The sequence below is a fragment of the Schistocerca americana genome, chromosome 6 (assembly GCF_021461395.2).
Source record: "Schistocerca americana isolate TAMUIC-IGC-003095 chromosome 6, iqSchAmer2.1, whole genome shotgun sequence".
Lineage (NCBI taxonomy): Eukaryota > Metazoa > Arthropoda > Insecta > Orthoptera > Acrididae > Schistocerca > Schistocerca americana.
The window spans coordinates 322328900-322349096 of NC_060124.1; the positions used below are offsets into that span (position 1 = coordinate 322328900).

General features: G+C 40.6%; 1 protein-coding gene across 1 annotated transcript in view; it reads left to right on the forward strand.

The window, feature by feature from the left end:
* The first annotated feature begins 332 nt into the window (after positions 1 to 332).
* The window catches only part of LOC124619921 (uncharacterized protein T19C3.4), a 284127-nt gene continuing 264262 nt past the window's right edge, over positions 333 to 20197 (forward strand). Inside the window, exon 1 of the mRNA XM_047146561.1 lies at positions 333 to 466. Coding sequence (XP_047002517.1) covers positions 435 to 466 — 32 coding nt within the window. The 5' untranslated portion in view covers positions 333 to 434. The remainder of the gene's footprint in view (positions 467 to 20197) is intronic.

Genomic DNA, 20197 nt, shown 5'->3' on the forward strand with positions numbered 1-20197 from the left:
GACATGTATTCATATTTATGTTATAATTACTGTTATAAGTATTTAGTTAACAACCATTACATTTGCAGTTTCTCAAAACCTGATTTCCAAGTGTGAGTTCATCACACTAGGAAAAGATAGCTCTTGCGTTAGTATTGATTGCTTTATTAGATCCGTCATCAGAAGTTAAGGCAAAACTAAGATATTCTACAACATTGATGTACATTCTTACAGGCGCCTTCATGTCGCAGCGAAATAGTAATCCAAAATTCCCACTTGCGAAGAAGAAGCAACGTTTCTGCTAAGCTCCTTGCATCACGTGACCAAAACATTATTACGTCACGGGCAGTATCCAACATGGCAGATGGCTGGTGAGGTCCGTGTGTTTCATTGTGCTGTTTAAACGGCATAGTTCGTGCTTCAAGAACGTGGAGGTGCCCTCCAAAAAGAAAAAAATGATCTCTTCAATAGTGTCACGCTTAGTCATGTGAGTATTTCCTAGCTTTTGTATCTATTTCCTACAGAAATGAGTACTGAAAACCGTGTGTCAGCGGCTGCAGATTGCGAGCGAAATATGAAAATGTCTAACCGTCCCGGCAGCATTCCGAGTCAATAATTCGTCCGAAACGAAACTTTTGTTCGGCATTTAACATTGAAAATAAGCAGAAGGCGTGCGTACAAATGCTGAAATTTCTGCATAAAGGTGCAAGAACTACACAGCTGATCTGTATTGATTTTCAAGGCTGTTTTGTTACTAAGAAGAGGCACGTTTCGCAGTGCGTACGTTCTGCTGCTTCAAATAATAAATTATTTTGGTAATAAAAGTTTAACGGACTGATTTGCATTTGGCGCTGTAAAGTCTCAAACACCCGTGAAAATCATATAGAACTGTTTCCCTCATTAACGAAAATAAATGTGGTGACCTGCACGTGCATGTAATCTAAATTCTTAAGTGGAAAGTCAGTGTGCTGTCATTAGTATGTGTGGTTCTAGGAATAGGTAAATGTATGTTGTTTAAGCAAGCGCATGACGTAAAATATAGCACATTTTTAATGAAGGGCTACCGGAAAAGGTTTACACTTGTGCGTTGTTGGTGTAGTTTACGAGAAAACATTTATTTCCCGTTTCCAGGTATGTTTAGTGGTCACGGTGATCTTGTTAGCCTATTCTGTGATCTTATAGACACAGGTCATTTTGATAGTCAAAGTGTAAAACTTAACAAATATTGTGCTTAATTAGGATCAGCTGTGCGTTTATTCCCACATTGAATATCGTCAAATGCGTGGCTGCCTTCTGTTTTATAAAATATTTCGTAGTGGTCTATCTTGCCTTCTTACTAATACCCTTATTTATTTTCATGATTTCGCTCGCATTTTGCATTTTTACTGCGATGTAGCCATACGTTACGTATCGGAATGGAAAATGTTTTAGAATATTCTTTAAAAAAATATTGTCGAGGCAGTAGACGTCGGGCTACGCTGTGGATCAATGTTGCCTCAGTCTTTATTTCGCATTCACATTTGTTATCTTTGCCATCTTACAACTTGACTATTACGTTTCAGCTAAACTAATATTGGGCTACTCTGCAAATCTTTCAGTAGTACCGTGATTTCAGAGAGCAGTACTATCCACACCAGATGCCGTTGTTTCATACGGAAGTTCAGTGGGGTCCTTTAACTTGCGTCAATTCATGCTAAGGTGCATCAGATAAATGATTCAGTATTAAAGCTGTGCCTTGACGTGCTTTAAACTTGACTTAAAAAGTATTGAATGTATTGTATTGTTTGAAGAGCAGGCCAGTTTATTTTTGGCTCATATATTTTACTGTGGAGTATCAAGTATTAAAATAGTACATAAACCAGACTTTCAGCTCGTAATGCGTTCACTCCCGTACGTTGAGTTGTCGGACATTTACCTCGTGTGTAATTGCGATGTATGGTATTGACCCAGTTTTAAGACCTGTGATTTCATTAGTGAGGGGGTACCCTTTTTCCGGTTGTGTATATAGGGTCTACTATTGAGATTCTACAGATATTCTGATTGGCTGCTAAATCGGGCAGAACCGTAAAAAGACACAACTTGTCAGTTTTGAAGAAATGAATAAAAACGGTAGAGTTCGTTCGCCGTTATCTGCCCGTAACTTGCCGTGCGACGTATACATTTTGATTTTGTGAAGGTATACAGCACAAGTTATCGTGCATCTGGCTTGCTAAAACTTATTTTGCTAATTTGAAAGAGTATAACTACCAGCTCCTTAAAGTTATCCAACTGCAAATACTGAAGTACGAAAATGGGATTTTTGATCTTTCTATAGCATTAGTATTCTGACAAGGCTGCACATATCATTGTGAAGCGAAAACTTAAATTTGACTGTTGGATATTTGTTTTTATAAATTGTTGCTGCATAACCATCGAAGAGAATTTTCATAAAGTACATGTGTTGAAATGGTCATTTAGTGCAGCTCACAATAAATAAGTTGCACAATCATTTTATGTACATATCGGTGCCACACCGTGTAGTGCCAGCTATTTGCCAAGAGTATTAGTTACGTGTCGTTACAGTATCTTGCATGTAAAGATGCACATTGGCATAATGACTTACAGGTAAAAAGGCTACAACTTCAATAAATCTGCACTTTTTCATTATGTTTTATGGAATAATGTTCGTGTACTGTTTTAACCGAAGGTAAGATAGTGTGGTCCCCCATCCGAGTGTCTGTTCAGCGAAAACGGGACTATGCAACTTAACTTCGTCGTATCCATAGGCCTATGGATGTAAAAGTTGCTTCACAATGCTCTTCACTGGTTTGGCATTGACTCTACGTTTATAATTGAAATGAGAACCATGAAAAACAGAGTATCGTAAAACACTATTTCCAACCTGGACGTAAAATAACTAATCAAATTAGGTATTTGTAATTCACGGAAACCTATCGAAGCATCGACAGTAGCTGAATTTAATGCCAATAGCAAAACTGATGAGGTTGTTCACTCAGGTCTTTTGGTAAATTCTACACACTACAAGGAAGTGAAAGAGTAGGACAAGTGTCATTGAAATATTTTAGTAAATGAAAGCATTTATTTCAAAGAGGAAATGTGTGCAAATGTGAAAGTATTTTGAAGACGTTATACTCATGAATCTGCTTTATTTTTCGTTTCTTGATTACTAAATTGCTAAAAAGTTTCCGTTTCTGTACTTGACTGTTTCGCTATTAAAAAATGGGCATTCAAGCCGACCACTTGTTATTATTTATATGCGCTATTGGATTTTTCTTCGTCTGTATATTTTGAAATAGAAATTAATTTCACTTTCCGACTTGGATTTCGTTTGCAGTAGAACAACTCTCTACAGAATATTTAACGTTCATGCAAGTAACTGGAACAAAGCAAACAACAAAATAAAAGTTCATACCCCCGAAAGCATAATATCTAAAATACCTGAGTGTGGTTTATTTAGTTAGGCAAGGAAAAATGTTTGTTATGTTAACAACTCAGCTTACTCCTCGACAGTCTCCTCTCAGGGGCATGCACTTGGTCCAGCGATCCTCCAGCTTTTTCATCCCACCGGAGAAATAGGTTTTGACAAATTTTGCAAAATACTCACTGAGTGCAGCTGTCACGTCTTCATCCGATGAAAATGTGTTTCCAGCAAACCAGAGTTTACAGTTACGGAAAAGCAAGAAGTCACTTTGCGCTAAGTGGTGAGAAGGATGGATATAAATGGAAATGTAGTGTGGCTAGGGCCTCCCGTCGGGTAGACCGTTCGCCTGGTGCAGGTCTTTCGATTTGACGCCACTTCGGCGACCTGCGCGTCGATGGGGATGAAATGATGATGATTAGGACAACACAACACCCAGTCCCTGAGCGGAGAAAATTTCCGACCCAGCCGGGAATCGAACCCGGGCCCTTAGGATTGACAGTCTGTCACGCTGACCACTCAGCTACCGGGGCGGACAGAAGGATGGATGAGGACCCATTTCAAAGCCCGATTCATGCACTTTCGCCATTGTTATCGCTAATGTGTAAGATGGTGTATTATCGCTATGAAAGAGAACTTTTTTGCTTGTCAAGTTTAAGACTTTCTGTCAGCTAAGGGAAGTGTCAAACGATCCAGCAATGAAGCATATTAGGGTCCAGTTATGGTTCTGATTTTTCCAAGTAATCTGTGAGAATTATTCCTTGGGAATCCCAAGAAACAGTGGCCATCACCTTACCAGCTGACAAAATTATCTTTGCCTTCCTCAGTGCACTTTCACCAGCCTTTGTCCACTGTTCTGACTGCCTTTTTAACTCGTGTGTGTAATGATGGATCCAGGTTTGAAATGCAGTCACAGATCGGCGCAAGAAGTCCTGCGGATTGCGATTAAACGTCGCCAGACATTGTGCCGGATGTGCTTTCGTTAAAGTGAGCAATCGCGGCTTCCACTTCTCACAGAGCTTCTTCATAGCCAATTCTCCGTGCAGGATATTATACAGTAGCTCAGTTGATATACCTGCTGTCACAGCAATCATACGAATTTTTGTTCGGCCATCTTTTAATTGCCACATCATGGATTTTGTCAATGTTTTCGTTTGTGGTGACCTGTGTCGGAGACCGGAGCACGCTTCGTCTTCGGTGCTTGTCCGACCACGTTGAAATTCATTAATCCAAAAGTAAATGGTCTTCAATGATGATGCTATTTTGGTTTGTACAACGTCCAACCCTTCAAATGAAAATGTTTAATAACAGCACGAAGTTCGGTTTTCTCCATTTCCAAACGCAGTCGACACTGACAGATTCAGATGGCCCTCAACAATGAACTGTAAGCTGAACATTGTCAAAATTCTTTATCGGTCCTTGTAATAATATAGCTTACCAACCATGAAGGCACAAAAAACGTGTTCCATTCTTTCAAGGAAATTTATCGGACTCACTAAACCACAATAGCAAGGTCGGCGAGAATAGTTTATTCTTCTTCTATTCCCTTTTAAAAATGGGAGAGTAGTCAGTTGAACTCAGTTCTTCCCAACCAAATCCAGCGTGCTAGTAGTTGAGCAAAGGGAGTTGGTTCCACATGGTAGCCAAGAGAATTCCTTCAAAAACCTTAGAGATAGATTCATGGATGGATTCATTCGTTCAGTCATGCATCATCTCAATATCATGAAAATAAATAGCAGAAAGTATGTACACACAGAATAGGAAAGTATGATTTTCTGAGGATAGGGCAAGGGTGATCACCTGCGGTCTTGCTGAAGGAACCATATTGAAAAATTAGTGCTGCGGATTCAGTGGCAGAATATGTAGTCCTACTACTGAATAAGCTCAAATTTGTAAGTATCGTACAAATTAAGCTACAGATTCCCTGATTTTATAATCGAAAGAGTGCTACATGTTTTTTTGGTTCCATCCATACTGCGCATTTTTCTGGCTCATGAGTTTCCAGAAACTGGTTCTGGGTTTATTTTATATGATTCTACAGTTATAAGCACTCATCTTTTCATCTTTCCGGAATTAACTGCCATTGTAGAGTGAAATGATGCTTATCCGCATGTCGTTTTAAGAGGGGTGCGATTTCGATGAAATTGACATCTCAGCAAATTTTTAACCCTGTAGCCAAATATTATGTGCCCAGAACCCTTCCATTGTATTGTGGTCATCGAAAAAGCACTTGATGAGTTGCCATATGGTTTTGCGATGGCTGGGAGCAGGTTTGACGAGCAAGGACAGCCGTCTACTCAGGCGTTGCGATGTTGGCTAGCGTGTCGAGGCCGTAACGCGCCCATGATTAAGCAATCAGGCACGTGCTGGTCGGGATTTTAGAGCAGCATCGTCGCTTCATATGCTGTGTGAAATTCTTGGAGCAACAATTTGAAACTGAACTGCTTTGCCATTTCTTAGAGGGTAGACATTAAATTTGAAGATGGATAAGAGGTTTCCAGGGTGGTGGTCGTTATTTTGAAAAGAAATCCTTTGTGGAGGAATAACACTGCTTAAAGCCCAGCGGATAATTCTGAGAAATTAATAACGTATTTATCAAAATATGTTATATCTGAGGCCTGTAGGAATAGGAATCTGCTCCTGAAACCTTTTTGAGAAAAGATAAGGAAAAAATGTTCCTTGCGGCGTTCGGTTCCAATGCCGCTGTTGTTAATATCGTTCAGGTCCACAGTACATATTACATGTTGCCAGTTGTCACAAAGGTTAAAAATGTCTTGAATAATTGTGAAAACATACTGAAACAGGTATGTTGTGCGCTTGGTATATATCATAATTCGGCTGTGTCCGCGGAAGCACGAGTCTCCAGTTAAAATCTCAATGCTAACGTATTTATAGATTGTTGCTGCGGCCATCATTTAGTTCTAGGAGTGTTTTGTCAATTCGAATAGTGTGGTATGAGACACGACAGTAATCGACAGAACTGGATCGCTACCCACCATTTACAAATGTTCATTCGTAGTCTGGGGGAAAAAAAGAAATGACGCAAATGTTGAAGACTTCATTTTTAGTATTTTGTTTCGCGGTGGTGACAGATCTCAATGGAATGAAAGAAATCCGAAGCCTTCCCCCCCCCCCCCCCTCTCTCTCTCTCTCTCTCTCTCTCTCTCTCTCTCTCTCTCTCTCTCTCTCTCTCTCTCTCTGTACTTCGAAGACATTTGATCTCATGCCATTACTTTTCTAGGCATGTTCAACAAAAAATATTTTTATTTGTGGCTACTTCAGTAAAATGTCACCGTGGAGAAGAACGGCTCGTAGTTACATGGGCGTGAATAGTTATGAAACGAATACAAAGTTCGAAATGCATACTGCTTGTGAGAAGATGGGTGCTGATCAGTGTGTAACATTCATGTTCTTGTGAACCACATACCCCTTTGCTTTGTGAGAATCTTTGACATATCAAACACGGTGTTACAGTTCCTCCAAGAGACAAGGTTTCTTGTAATGAACCAGTTGTTAAGAGTGTTGATCCACAAAAAAGTGCTTCTCATTTTTGTACGTCTTGATGCAATATTGAAATACCAGTAGGCGCAGTCGGTATAGCGTAATTGTCGCTTAAAGTGAAGAGTTCATACTGCTGACACTGCTTAGCATCTGGGTTATTGATGCATTTTTTTTAAGGAATCAGTTAGGTTCCACACTATGTAGCCAGTCACCTTGGCGGACCCCTTTTTTACGAGTAATTGACGAAAAAATCGAGGTTTTGCTTGACGCTCAAAAGCGTTAAAAAAGTACTGTATGGGCTGGATGCGAGCAGTAATGGGTAGGGCAAGGCCTTCACATGCAGAAGGCCGTGGGTCCGAATATCATCAGGTGTGTTACGTCCTGTTCATTTCTAAATCTTTGTTGAAGTGGTTGTGATCATTATTTTTCTTCAAATCTGGATTGAATGTAGGCCTAATTTTTTTATTTCTACTCCGTTGTCACATCAATTTAATCATCATAGGAAATTTATTTGCTCTCATTTTTCATCCTATCATTCTTTTTCTGACTGAAATATTTATTCATGTGATTTTAATTAATGTTATGTATTAATTGCCATTTAATTTTTTATTTTATAATCGTGTTTCTTCGTCTGTTCTTGCATTCCTTATTTCTATTCCTCATTTTGCTGGACTTTCGTTTTACTTATAATTCCTTCTTTCGTCTAAATCGTCATCTGCTTTATTTTTTCCATAGTGCAGTAGGAATTAAGGTTGTGTTTTAAATGTTTGTATGAAGGTTACCATCCAAAAATGCATATCTTGTAACGAAAAATACATTTTGACACTGTTGTACAGTCAGTATAGATTTAGTCTTTTGTTTCGTAACCGATAGATTGGCATTTTCAAATATTTAAATATTTTAACAGATAATATAATTAAATTCACATGCACAAGAATTCAGAGTGGAACAAGAGAGAAAGAAAAATATGAGAACAGGGTAAAAAGTTCATATGGCGATTAAAATGTGACAAAGGAATAGAAATAAAAAAAATTACCTTTGAACGAATTGAGTAAAAGTAATATTTCTTAATTTCGATAAAGATTTAAAAATAAAGTTTAAAGCACCTGACAAGATTTGAACCCACAACCTTCTGCATGTAAAGGCGTTACCCTAGGCATTACACCACACAAACAGCCAATACACCACTACCTTTTTAACGTTGAGTGTCGCACAAATTTCCGAAATTTTTTGTCGTTGATTGCTCGCGAACGAGGGCCCACCAGGGTGAATGGCTGCACGGTGTCATACCGAGGATTTGAACATACATCGCCGCATAGATGATTTCAAAAAGTCGATCCTACCGCCGAGTGAGATTTTGTACACTATTATCTCATTGTAAGTTGGTCATTGTCTTCGATGAGAAAAGAAGCCCGGTAGCTTCGTTTCGTGAAAGATGAACCAAGAAAGCCTGTAGTCCTACTGCTTTTGCATTTAATATCATGGGATAGAAATTGCTTGTGCAAGAATTGATGTTTCTGCGTTGTTTCCATCTTCTTGTTGTTGTGGTCTTCAGTCCTGAGACTGGTTTGATGCAGCTCTCCATGCTACTCTATCCTGTGCAAACTTCATCTCCCAGTACCTACTGCAACCTACATCCTTCTGAATCTGCTTAGTGTATTCATCTCTTGGTCTCCCTATACGATTTTTACCCTCCATGCTGCCCTCCAATGCTAAATTTGTGATCCCTTGATGCCTCAAAACATGTCCTACCAACCGATCCCTTCTTCTAGTCAAGTTGTGCCACAAACTTCTCTTCTCCCCAATCCTATTCAATACCTCCTCATGGGTTACGTGATCTACCCACCTTATCTTCAGCATTTTTCTGTAGCACCACATTTCGAAACCTTCTATTCTCTTCTTGTCAAAACTATTTATCGTCCATGTTTCACTTCCATACATGGCTACACTCCATACAAATACTTTCAGAAACGACTTCCTGACACTTAAATCTATACTCGATGTTAACAAATTTCTCTTCTTCAGAAACGATTTCCTTGCCATTGCCAGTCTACATTTTATATCCTCTCTACTTCGACCATCATCAGTTATTTTACTCCCTTTACTACTTTAAGTGTCTCATTTCCTAATCTAATTCCCTCAGGATCGCCCGATTTAATTTGACTACATTCCATTATCCTCGTTTTGCTTTTGTTGATGTTCATCTTATATCCTCCTTTCAAGACACTGTCCATTCCGTTCAACTGCTCTTCCAAGTCCTTTGCTGTCTCTGACAGAATTACAATGTCATCGGCGAACCTCAAAGTTTTTACTTCTTCTCCATGAATTTTAATACCTACTCCGAATTTTTCTTTTGTTTCCTTCACTGCTTGCTCAATATACAGATTGAATAACATCGGGGAGAGGATACAACCTGTCTCACTCCTTTCCCAACCACTGCTTCCCTTTCATGCTCCTCGACTCTTATAACTGCCATCTGATTTCTGTACAAATTGTAAATAGCCTTTCGCTCCCTGTATTTTATACCTGCCACCTTCAGAATTTGAAAGAGAGTATTCCAGTTAACGTTGTCAAAAGCTTTCTCTAAGTCTACAAATGCTAGAAACGTAGGTTTGCCTTTTCTTAATCTTACTTCTAAGATAAGTCGTAAGGTTAGTATTGCCTCACGTGTTCCAACATTTCTACGGAATCCAAACTGATCTTCCCCGAGGTCCGCTTCTACCAGTTTTTCCACTCGTCTGTAAAGAATTCGTGTTAGTATTTTGCAGCTGTGACTTATTAAACTGATAGTTCGGTAATTTTCACATCTGTCAACACCTGCTCTCTTTGGGATTGGAATTATTATATTCTTCTTGAAGTCTGTGGGTATTTCGCCTGTCTCATACATATTGCTCACCAGATGGTAGAGTTTTGTCTGGACTGGCTCTCCCAAGGCCGTCAGTAGTTCCAATGGAATGTTGTCTACTCCCAGGGCCTTGTTTCGACTCATGTCTTTCAGTGCTCTGTCAAACTCTTCACGCAGTATCGTATCTCCCATTTCATCTTCATCTACATCCTCTTCCATTTCCATAATATTGTCCTCAAGTACATCGCCCTTGTATAAACCCTCTATATACTCCTTCCACCTTTCTGCCTTCCCTTCTTTGCTTACAACTGGGTTGCCATCTGAGCTCTTGATATTCATACAAGTGGTTCTCTTCTCTCCAAAGGTCTCTTTAATTTTCCTGTAGGCAGTATCTATCTTACCCCTAGTGAGACAAGCCTCTATATCCTTACATTTGTCCTCTAGCCATCCCTGCTTAGCCATTTTGCACTTCCTGTCGATCTCATTTTTGAGACGTTTGTATTCCTTTTTGCCTGTTTCATTTACTGCATTTTTATATTTTCTCCTTTCATCAATTAAATTCAATATTTCTTCTGTTACCCAAGGATTTCTATTAGCCCTCTCCTTTTTACCTACTTGATCGTCTGCTGCCTTCACTACTTCATCTCTCAGAGCTACCCATTCTTCTTCTACTGTATTTCTTTCCCCCATTCCTGTCAATTGTTCCCTTATGCTCTCCCTGAAACACTCTACAACCTCTTTCAGTTTTCCATCTTATTCTACACAAACGGAAAATCTGTTCTTTAACATTGCCCTCGTCGATAACGAGAAGGTAGTCAAACTGATATCTGAATTTAAAGCAACAAGAACAATAGACGAATGAAAGAGATCAATTTGGTTCTGCCATCCATCGTTTTTCAGCAGTTGTGATTTAGGAGAGAGGGAGACCGAGAAGAGCATATGCATTGTAGTGTTTACATACTGCCATTTAAACGTAAGGGGCACATCTTATTTTATTAGGGCATCAGTCTCATTATTGAGTTTGTCGTATTTTTATTGTTAAATTACGATTTGTAAGCAAGATTTCAGAGTTCCGGTAATAGGATGCAGTTAAAGGCCTGGATAGTGTTCCTTAATGAGAACGCTTTCTTCCCAATAGGAAGGCGTAGTATATCGAATATTTATACCAACGTTAGCACATCTCCTTGGCGAATCAATTACACGACTTAAGCACTATCGTGTCTGTTAATTGTAGAGCAAGGAATTAGATCATTATCACGTGCGAAACTAATTGCTGCATTTTCCAACTGTCAAAGTGCTCACAAGAGGTACATATCCCATCCGGAAGACTAGGTCTTGAATTACATTAACAAACGTTAACTTCGAAAAACTGTTCTCGATAACGAGAAGGAAGATTTTTCTAAATGTATGAAGGACCATACTGTATTTTTAGACAATTCTGTAATGTCGGTTGGCTTTATGACCCATCCTACTGCTGCAAGAGTTTGTTTCCTTGTACACTTGGTGCGTTCAGTATCTGTTTCTATCGTGTCTGTCATGCTTGGATGATAGTGTGCATTTGGGCGTACGAACGTTCAAGGTGTCTCCAGCGAAGCGTGCCCTTTCCCTTGCGGCCTCCAAAACATTTTTACCCAGAAAAAGGTTTTGCATAATTCGGTTTTCAGACATTTTACCAAAGGTCTGTCTAACATATACGGTTCTAGCTGACAAAACTGACGCACTCGCTTGCCGCCGCTCGACTGTCTGGTACGAGATGTCGCTATAAAAATTAATAGATATCACATGGTTTTTATGAGAGTGTGTTGTAATGGCTTAAAATTACAGATTGCTAGACTTAGTCAAATTTCAGACGATTTCGCAACGTCTTATAAAATGAGACTGGGAGACGCTGCCAGTGATTCGTTAGTCGGATACGAATCTTGGTTGCTCTCATGGTGCATTTAGAGTAAGTACAGAATGTGCTGAGAGCGGATCAATCAACATGCCAGATCCACTTGAGACAGCCCATATATTCGATGTTTTCAGTTCAGATGTTCAACCCTTTGGAATTGCGGATAAGAAAAATACGTTCCTTGGGAACCAATTTGTAGTCTAGTTATTCAAGAAGCATCGTTTTCATACTGAAAGGCTCGCACTGCAATGCCTGTGATTACGCTGGTTTAATGTTGCTCCAGTGCAACTGCATTAGTACTGAGAGCGTGATTCCAGTTTGACACTGTTTTCATTTGATTTACTACGGTTGTGTTCATGTGCTACAAGTATATATATGAAGGATGCAAATCGTCTGAGCACACAGACGAAATATGCGTGAAAAAATTGAGATCATGTTCTCGAGATTACACTTTTCCTTTTCCCCGCACATCACGCAGTTTCCTTGTATCAGCTGTGGTTCTTTACTGCCCAAAAGATCGTTAAAGCATGTTAAAGTGTAAAAAATTTGCGACGACCATCGCAAGACACTGGACGCTCATCTGGGAAGGCTGCTTTTAGAATCCCTTTCCGGCGATCCGGATTTAGGTTTCGCTATATAGCATACTGCAAATGACGTGCTGGTTGCTCCAGACGCGGGCAGTTTCCTCCAACACGATCGTGCCCTCTGTCTCTGACGATCACGTTGCCGACAGGAAATTTAACGCTTGCACATCATAATAGTCAAAGACTAACACAATTTAACTGCTCTACGAATTCGTGGTAGTTGAACTTAGCATGTGAATACCTAGAGCTGTTTATAACCTGGTGTAACCGGTGCCTTGCCATCTTTCATTGCTGGCGTTGGAAGCCAGAAATTATACGACTTACAACACTTCCCTTAGTGTGTAAGTAGACACTGTGTTAGATATAGTACAAAGTTGTAATAATTTGCTTTTGCTGGTATAAGCGCCCCTTATCTGGCAAGGCGACGGCGCCCTCAGGGCTTCGGGTATAGTTCCAGACGAACGCGTCCATCGATCTGAAAGCGCAGAACAGCGCCCCGCGCCTTGTCCAGCTGTGCCCCACCACCTGGCAAGCTGACGTCACCGCCAATGACAGCCTCAGACTTACTTGCACTTTCCAGAAACCGGCTAGCGACGCTAGAAGCGCCATATACATATACGTATTGTGTGCGGCGGTTGCTCCGCCGCCGCCCGAAGATCGGCACACCGCAGGGTCCAAAGAGAATTCCTGTCTTGCCTTCACCTACTCGACAGTCTGTGCTAGGGTTTCGACTCATAACCGTGTAAGGATACAACTAAGGACATTATGAAACCCATTAATGGATATTTTCCAGAAACAGCAGTGGAAATAAGCTACTGCGGTGCGCCGTTATCGGCACGCACAAACTCTTAAGTGTTCAATACACGAACTCTGCAAGTTGCCCAAAACTGCGCTTACCGCCAGTTCTCGAACTCCACAACCAGCGTCAGATCTGTGATTTTATCTTGGCCATTTCGATAAACTAAAGAGTACGGTAAAATTTTTGCTACAACTTGTTTTAAAGAAGGTAAATTATCTCAAATGCCCTAGATTAGTGGTCTACAGACTCATTAACAACAGAGCCAAATGGCAATACTACGACGATTGAATTTTCTTTTGAGAGCCAGATCTTTTAAACTTAAACTGTGTAGGAAGGCTCGTTGTTTGTTCATTTAAATTGGGTTCTCCTAAGCTGACCTTCGGTAAATACGTCTTCATTGTAATTGAGACACGTTTTTTGAGGTCGTCCTCTTCCAACTCGCATCCTCACTCGTCTTCTTTGGTAGGCCTACTTGTTTCGTCTACCTGCTTTCGTTCGTCCTCTGTGTCCGAACCATGTCGTTCATTAGTTGTGGGTAGTGAACGTCCTTCTCAAGAACAAACGCTTGGTTTTATGTTAATAAGGAAGCGAAACGTTAAAAATTCTCACACGCCTAATTTCGAAGCATTATCCGCGCGCCCCTTCGAAGATTTTGGTTCAAGCCGCAGAAGTGGTGCAGGTGGCACCGAGTGCACGTGGTCTGAGCCCTAGTAGAGAATGCAATTTCACCTACGGCTCCGTCTAACGCCACTTCTTCAAAGTAGACTCGCCCAGACCGAAAATCGACATTACAGATGGAGCACAAAGTTTCAATCGCATTGTTCAACGCACGCACGGCGTAGTTTCTAGAAGAGCCAGAGTCAAGGGGTCAAAGAGCAGCACGTTACTCGCGAGTCGCGGTTTGTCATCCACTGCCCTAGCAGGATGACGACGAAGAAAATGACTAGATGTGAAGGGGACTCGTGCACTGAGGGTCCCGTACAAACCTAATTATGTATAAGATGGTTCATCCAGTTCGGGAATCGAGAATCTCCACCGTTTTTGTCTGTTGTCGGTACTGATACTGGCAAGATATGGTTTCCAGGCATTCCAAGATTGTTTTAATTTCAATGATATAAATGTGAGAGAGTCATGCATGTGGCGGGCGACCGTTATTGTAATAATCAGTAGATCTCCACCAGACTGCCTGGGCTGCAATGATACGTCAAACATCAGGCTAGGGATGACTTTATTGCTCATCTGGCGCGTTTCGGGATTTATCTATCATATACCCAGGAGCGATTACTGCAGACTAGTCTGCGAATGTTGGTTTCACATACAACTTAAAACGCCATAGTTACGTGCAGTTATCGCTCCTGGATATCTGATGATGGATAAATTCCGAAACGCGTTTTATGTCCAATAGCCATTCCTTGCCTGATGTTCGACTTTTACCGTTGCGGCCCATTTAGTCTTAATGGAGAACTACTGATTGTTTTAATGTCAAGTTTGACCTCGAATAATTAATGACAAAAGAAATATTTTTTCGTGTTATATAATAACAAATAAGGAATTTCCTGTTTTTTTTTTTTTCTATATTTGCAGTGTGAAACCTTGAGTCTTGCCGAATATCGTGATTCTATGTCAAGTTCTCTATAGGTTCTGATTAGTGACTTTACAAGTATTAAAATATATGACATAAATGGCCGTTCTATTTGATTGCATTGACTTACGACCTAACGTTTACAATACTGCCAGGGTGCCATAGACCTTAGTATGTGACATAAATTTCAACTTAATACCTCTATCCGTTCCTGAGAAAAGGGGCTCTCCGGACAGTCAGATAACAAATGATAATTCTTTTTGTGTGATATAATTACAAATGTATTGTTTTCGGATTTTGTTGTACTGTGAAAATTTCTTACAAAATTTCGCGATCCTCGTCCAACGGGAAGTACCCTATAGGTCTTGATAAGCGAGTTTGCGAGTGTCAGAATATGTTACATATGTGACCATATATTTTCACTGCGTGGATTTAGAAGCTTCAACTCTTTACACCACCAAGGGTCCATAGGGCTCACTATGTGACGTAGATTTCAACGTGATACGTTTACCCGTTATCGAGAAAAAGGTTTTAAACAGTCGGACAGACACAGGACAACAACAAAACGATATTGTACGGATTCCGTTTTCACCTACTGAGGCACTGATCCCTAACAAGTATTTAAGGAAAAGAAAATCTTTTAACGAGCTTCAATTACAAGTACTTTCATTCAGGAGATACTTTAAGGTAACGATGACATTTAAGAGTTCTAGGTCGGCCTCGGCGGCCGATCGGTTCTAGGCGCTACAGTCTGGAACCGCGCGACCGCTACGGTCGCAGGTTCGAATCCTGCCTCGGGCATGGATGTGTGTGATATCCTTGGGTTAAGTAAGTTTAAGTAATTCTAAGTTCTAGGGGACTGATGACCTCAGAAGTGCTCAGAGCCATTTGAACCATTTTTTAAAGAGTTCTAGGAAATACTTCAATAAGTGCCTCCTGTGCGTTTACCATTTTGCCTTAGCACAATTTTATTCTCAATGAATACTTGCCTCTCCTTGATTTTCTGGCCAGCTTTTGGTACAGAGTCGCGAGGAGTGTTAACGCACTCTTCTTCCTGATGAACAAGTTGCGGAAATCGGCGAGTGAGATTAGTGGACCGTCCCACGACCTTATCTGCATTTACAGAGCTAGTGTCCGCCCGACGTCATCGTGGAATTCAAAACTGGTTAACCCTTTGTGCGTCACATTTAGAAAAAAAAAATTGGAAATTTTTTTGTGATGAATATTTACTGTATATGTTGCACATATGCATTATCCATTGCAAAAAGTTCTTTGAAGCTATTGGTTAATAAATAAGTAATAATTCCAAATAGCATCATTAGAAATTACATAATTACTCAAAAAATGCTTACACAACTGTATTGTAAACTTACCGTATTTCTTTCCCTTGCCCTTGAGGAACTACGTAAAGTTGGTTCCCTAACCAAGAATTTCAGTATACACAGAATAAAACTAAACCCAACAGTTACTGTTCACTCACAAATGCAGTAGCACGACTCAGGACAGTTCTATCCTGCACTTCAAACAAACGGCGAGTCATGAAAGCAAACGCCAGTGTGATCTGTTGGCCAAACTTGGAACTACGTGAAGGGATGCCAAACGGTATCATTGAAGCATTGGGAATCTCAAAAAAAGCCAGGAATACTTAATGATGCAATTTGGAATCGCAGACGCAGAAAGGGTTAATACAAGTGCTGCTGAAACCTCTTGTATGGCTCATCATCGTATAGAGAAAGAGTATGTGCACTTGCAACAGTACTGACATCATTTATCGCGCTGTAAATTATAGGCATATAGTGGCTTAACATTATCAATAATTATGTGGAAATACTAAGATTCGTTACATTAAGTCATTGACGTAGAGGCTACACATCGGGCAAGCAGGACCTGGGGTCTTCGCCCGCCGTTCCCAGACTTGTAAACCGCAGCCAGTCGGACGTGCCGTGGCCGGTTATGAACTTCCGGACAGCACAGAGTTACACAGCAAACATGCCTACCGTGAAGAACACCGCCCTCGTCCGCTTTCAGCTGTCATTAACGCCTTTGAGAGATTTAACTCTGCATTCTCTATCACCAAATGTAGTATGTGGATGGATGCATACAATTCTTTCTTTTAAAAGCAGCAGCTACGAGCTTAGTGATAAATGTGGTTGTAAGGTGCCATCCCTTAATATGAGAAAACCGTGAGAAATTGTGTATCAAAGGAAGTTTTCACCAACTCTCCCCTTTATAAATTGCAAAGATTCTTTCAACTGTGAAGCACTATATCTCATCCTGTAGTTCAATGTTATGTATTCCAAATATGGAAAGTGTGAATTTTTACGCAATTTTTATGTACTTAGTGTCCTCGCTTAATGTAGACGCAGTTTCACTTAAATACTCCCCCTGCATACCCAATGTTGACGTAATACATACCAGATATTTTAAAAATTTGGAATGGTGCACAGTTTTCGTATTATATACTCCACTTGATAGTTGCCACACACCCGAATAGGAGATTTCTATGACCAAATTGTTCTTACAGCCAAAGCGAGCAAGGTGTCCTTCAAATTTTGCATGCATGTGAACTCCAGCCACCAAAAATTAACGAGAATAAAGGGTACATTTCATTTATTGCATAGCAGACCTGCTACCTGATATAATAAGAAGCAGGTCGTGCATTATACTATTATCATGTAACAGTACATTGTTACACATTAGCAAATGTGTGAGCAAGAAATCAAGGGTATTAACAATGAGTGACAAACAGAATTAAATTAGATGTAGGAAACGGAGTTTTAAAATAAATGTTAGTAATTTAGAAAAAGAAATAGAAAGATAGGAAAGGAACGATCTCCAAATTTTCTTCTACTGTTAAAACTAAGTATAACACACAAATTGTGGTTCATGTTGTTGGACCTAGAAACGACGGAGAGGTTTCGCCCCTGCTGTGGTTCGCAACACAACAGGCCACAGCAGTCCACCCACCCAACCGCCGCCCCACACCGAACCCAGGGTTACTGTGCGGTTCGGCCCCAGACGTGTAAGGGTACATCAAGTAGTTTTTTACAGACTCTTTGGAATACGTTTATTGTAAACTGTAGTAGGAACAACGGATATTTGACATATTGAACGCCGAAAACTGTAAAATAATTGGCCCTATACTTCCCCATAACTGAAGACCATTTCTAGAATTTACATGGAAAGGGAAGTGCAAGTTAGTGTCAATCTTTAAATCGAATATTCTCACATTGCTCGCCTGGAGCACCTCTAAAACGCAATAGAGAAGGGATTCTTTGTGGCATGGATGCGACAAGCTCTAGGTGGGTCTTTGGAGGTTTGTTTTAACACCCAAGTCACGCAGTTCCCGTAATTTACAGGCCGGTGGTTCGAAGGTGCGTGGTTTGGGCATGATAGTGCTCCAGATGTCTTCGATCGGCTTCAGATAAGGGGAATTTGGTGATCGAGATGTGAACGTGGAACAGCAGAACGGTTCTTACCCTTACAGGGACAATTTTGCGTTTACAAAAATTCGTTTGCCGGGGAAGACATCAAGCATGAAGGAATGCAGGTATCAGCTAGAATGTTTACCTAGATTACAACCGCAGGTCCCATGCCAACCCAGGAGATTCTCCCCCATTGCATTCCCCTGCATCCGTGGCGTAATGCATGTTTAAAGCAGCAGTTCGCCTTGATGACACCGTATCCGGATTCAACAATCAATATGGTGTAACAAGATGCGTGTCTCGTCCGACCAGGTGACACGTTTCCAGCGATCCAAGGCCCAATTTCGATAATTTCATGCCCACTGAAATCGTAATTGACGATGCCGTTGAGTTAGCATGGGAACATGTGGCATGATCTGCTGCGGAACCCAGTGTTCAAAAATGTAGGTTGAACGGTATATGTTCAGTAACACTTTTCCCCACACCAGCACTGTTCTCGGTAGTCGGATGGGCAACAGATAACAGCTTATCCTGCTTTACAAATTGGGCAAACCTCCGACCTCCATATTCTCTGATGGACCGTGGACGTCTACATCTATATGATCACTTTGCAATTCAGTTAAGTGCTTGGTCGAGGGTACATGGAACCACCTTGAAGCTACTTCTCTGCCCTTTCACTCTCGAACAGCACGGTGGAAAAACGGACACTTAAATCTTTCCGTGCGAACTCTTGAGTTCTATTGTGATTACTTCTCTCTACGTAGAGAGGCACCAACAAAATGTCTTCCCACTCTGAGGAGAAAGTTGGTGATTGAAATTTCACGAGATGATACTGTCACAACGAAAAACGCCTTTGTATTAATGACTGCCACCCTAATTTATGCACCATATCCGTTGCACTCTTGCCCTGTTTCGCGATAATTCAAAGCGAGTTGCCCTTCTGCGTACTTTTTCAATGTCCTTAGTTAATCCTGTCTAATGCGGATCCCACGCCGCAGAGCAATACTCCAGAAGAGGGCAGACAAGTATAGTATAAGCAGTCTCTTCAGTAGACCTATTACAATTTCTAAGTGTTCTGGCAATAATCGCAGTCTTCGGTTTGCTGTACCCACAATATTATCAATGTACTCTTTCCACTGTTGTTCGTAATTGTAATCTCTAAGTATTTTAGTGCACGGACTTTGAATTTGTGATTTATTGTGTAAATGAAATTCAGCTGATTTTTTTTTAAGTGTTCTTGTGGATTACTGTAACTTTTCTTACTTAAACTCAATTGTCACTTCTTGCATCATACAGATACCTTGTCTGAATCGTTTTCATCGTCTGATGACTTTACATAACGGTAAATGATAACGTCATCTGTAAACAATCTGAGGACTGCTCAGATTGTCTCGTAAATCATTTATGTAGATCAGGAACAACAGGGGGCCTATAACGCTTCCACGGATAACGGCAGAAATCACTTCTGTTTTACTCTCTTTTCGTCAGTTATTACGAACGGACACCTTTTGACTGCAGGATATCACGAATACAGTCACGCAACTAAGACAATACTCCATAGGCACACAATTTAATTAGAAGTCGCCTGAAAGGAACGATGTGGAAAGCCTTCTGGAAATCCGAATATATGGATCAGTTTGACATCCCGTATCGGTAGCACTTATTACTTTGTGAGAATAAAGAGCTAGTTGTGTTTTTAAAGAATAATATATTATGCTCCCTCATTGACCATTTTTCAATAGAGTTTTCTTATAGGTGTTCCACAATATTCGAGTACAATATAGGTTTCAAAACCCCATACTGCAAATCGACGGTGTGATATGGTCCTGTAATTCAATTACTCATATTTCCTTTCTAGAGTATTGGTGTGACTTGTGCAACTTCCCAGTCTTTATAGAACAAAGGATTGTGGCAGTGAAGCAGAAAAAACAAACACACACACACACACACACACACACACACACACACACACACACACACACAGAGAGAGAGAGAGAGAGAGAGAGAGAGAGAGAGAGAGAGAGAGAGAGAGAGAGAGAATGAGTTGGGCTGAGCAAGTGGGTAAGAATGGGCAAGTAGAAGTGGATCGGTATGAGCGACTTAAGCAATGGACTAGTGGACGTACATGTCTACTCCCCCCACCCCTCCCCCAAGTAGTGCTAGGAGTGTCATA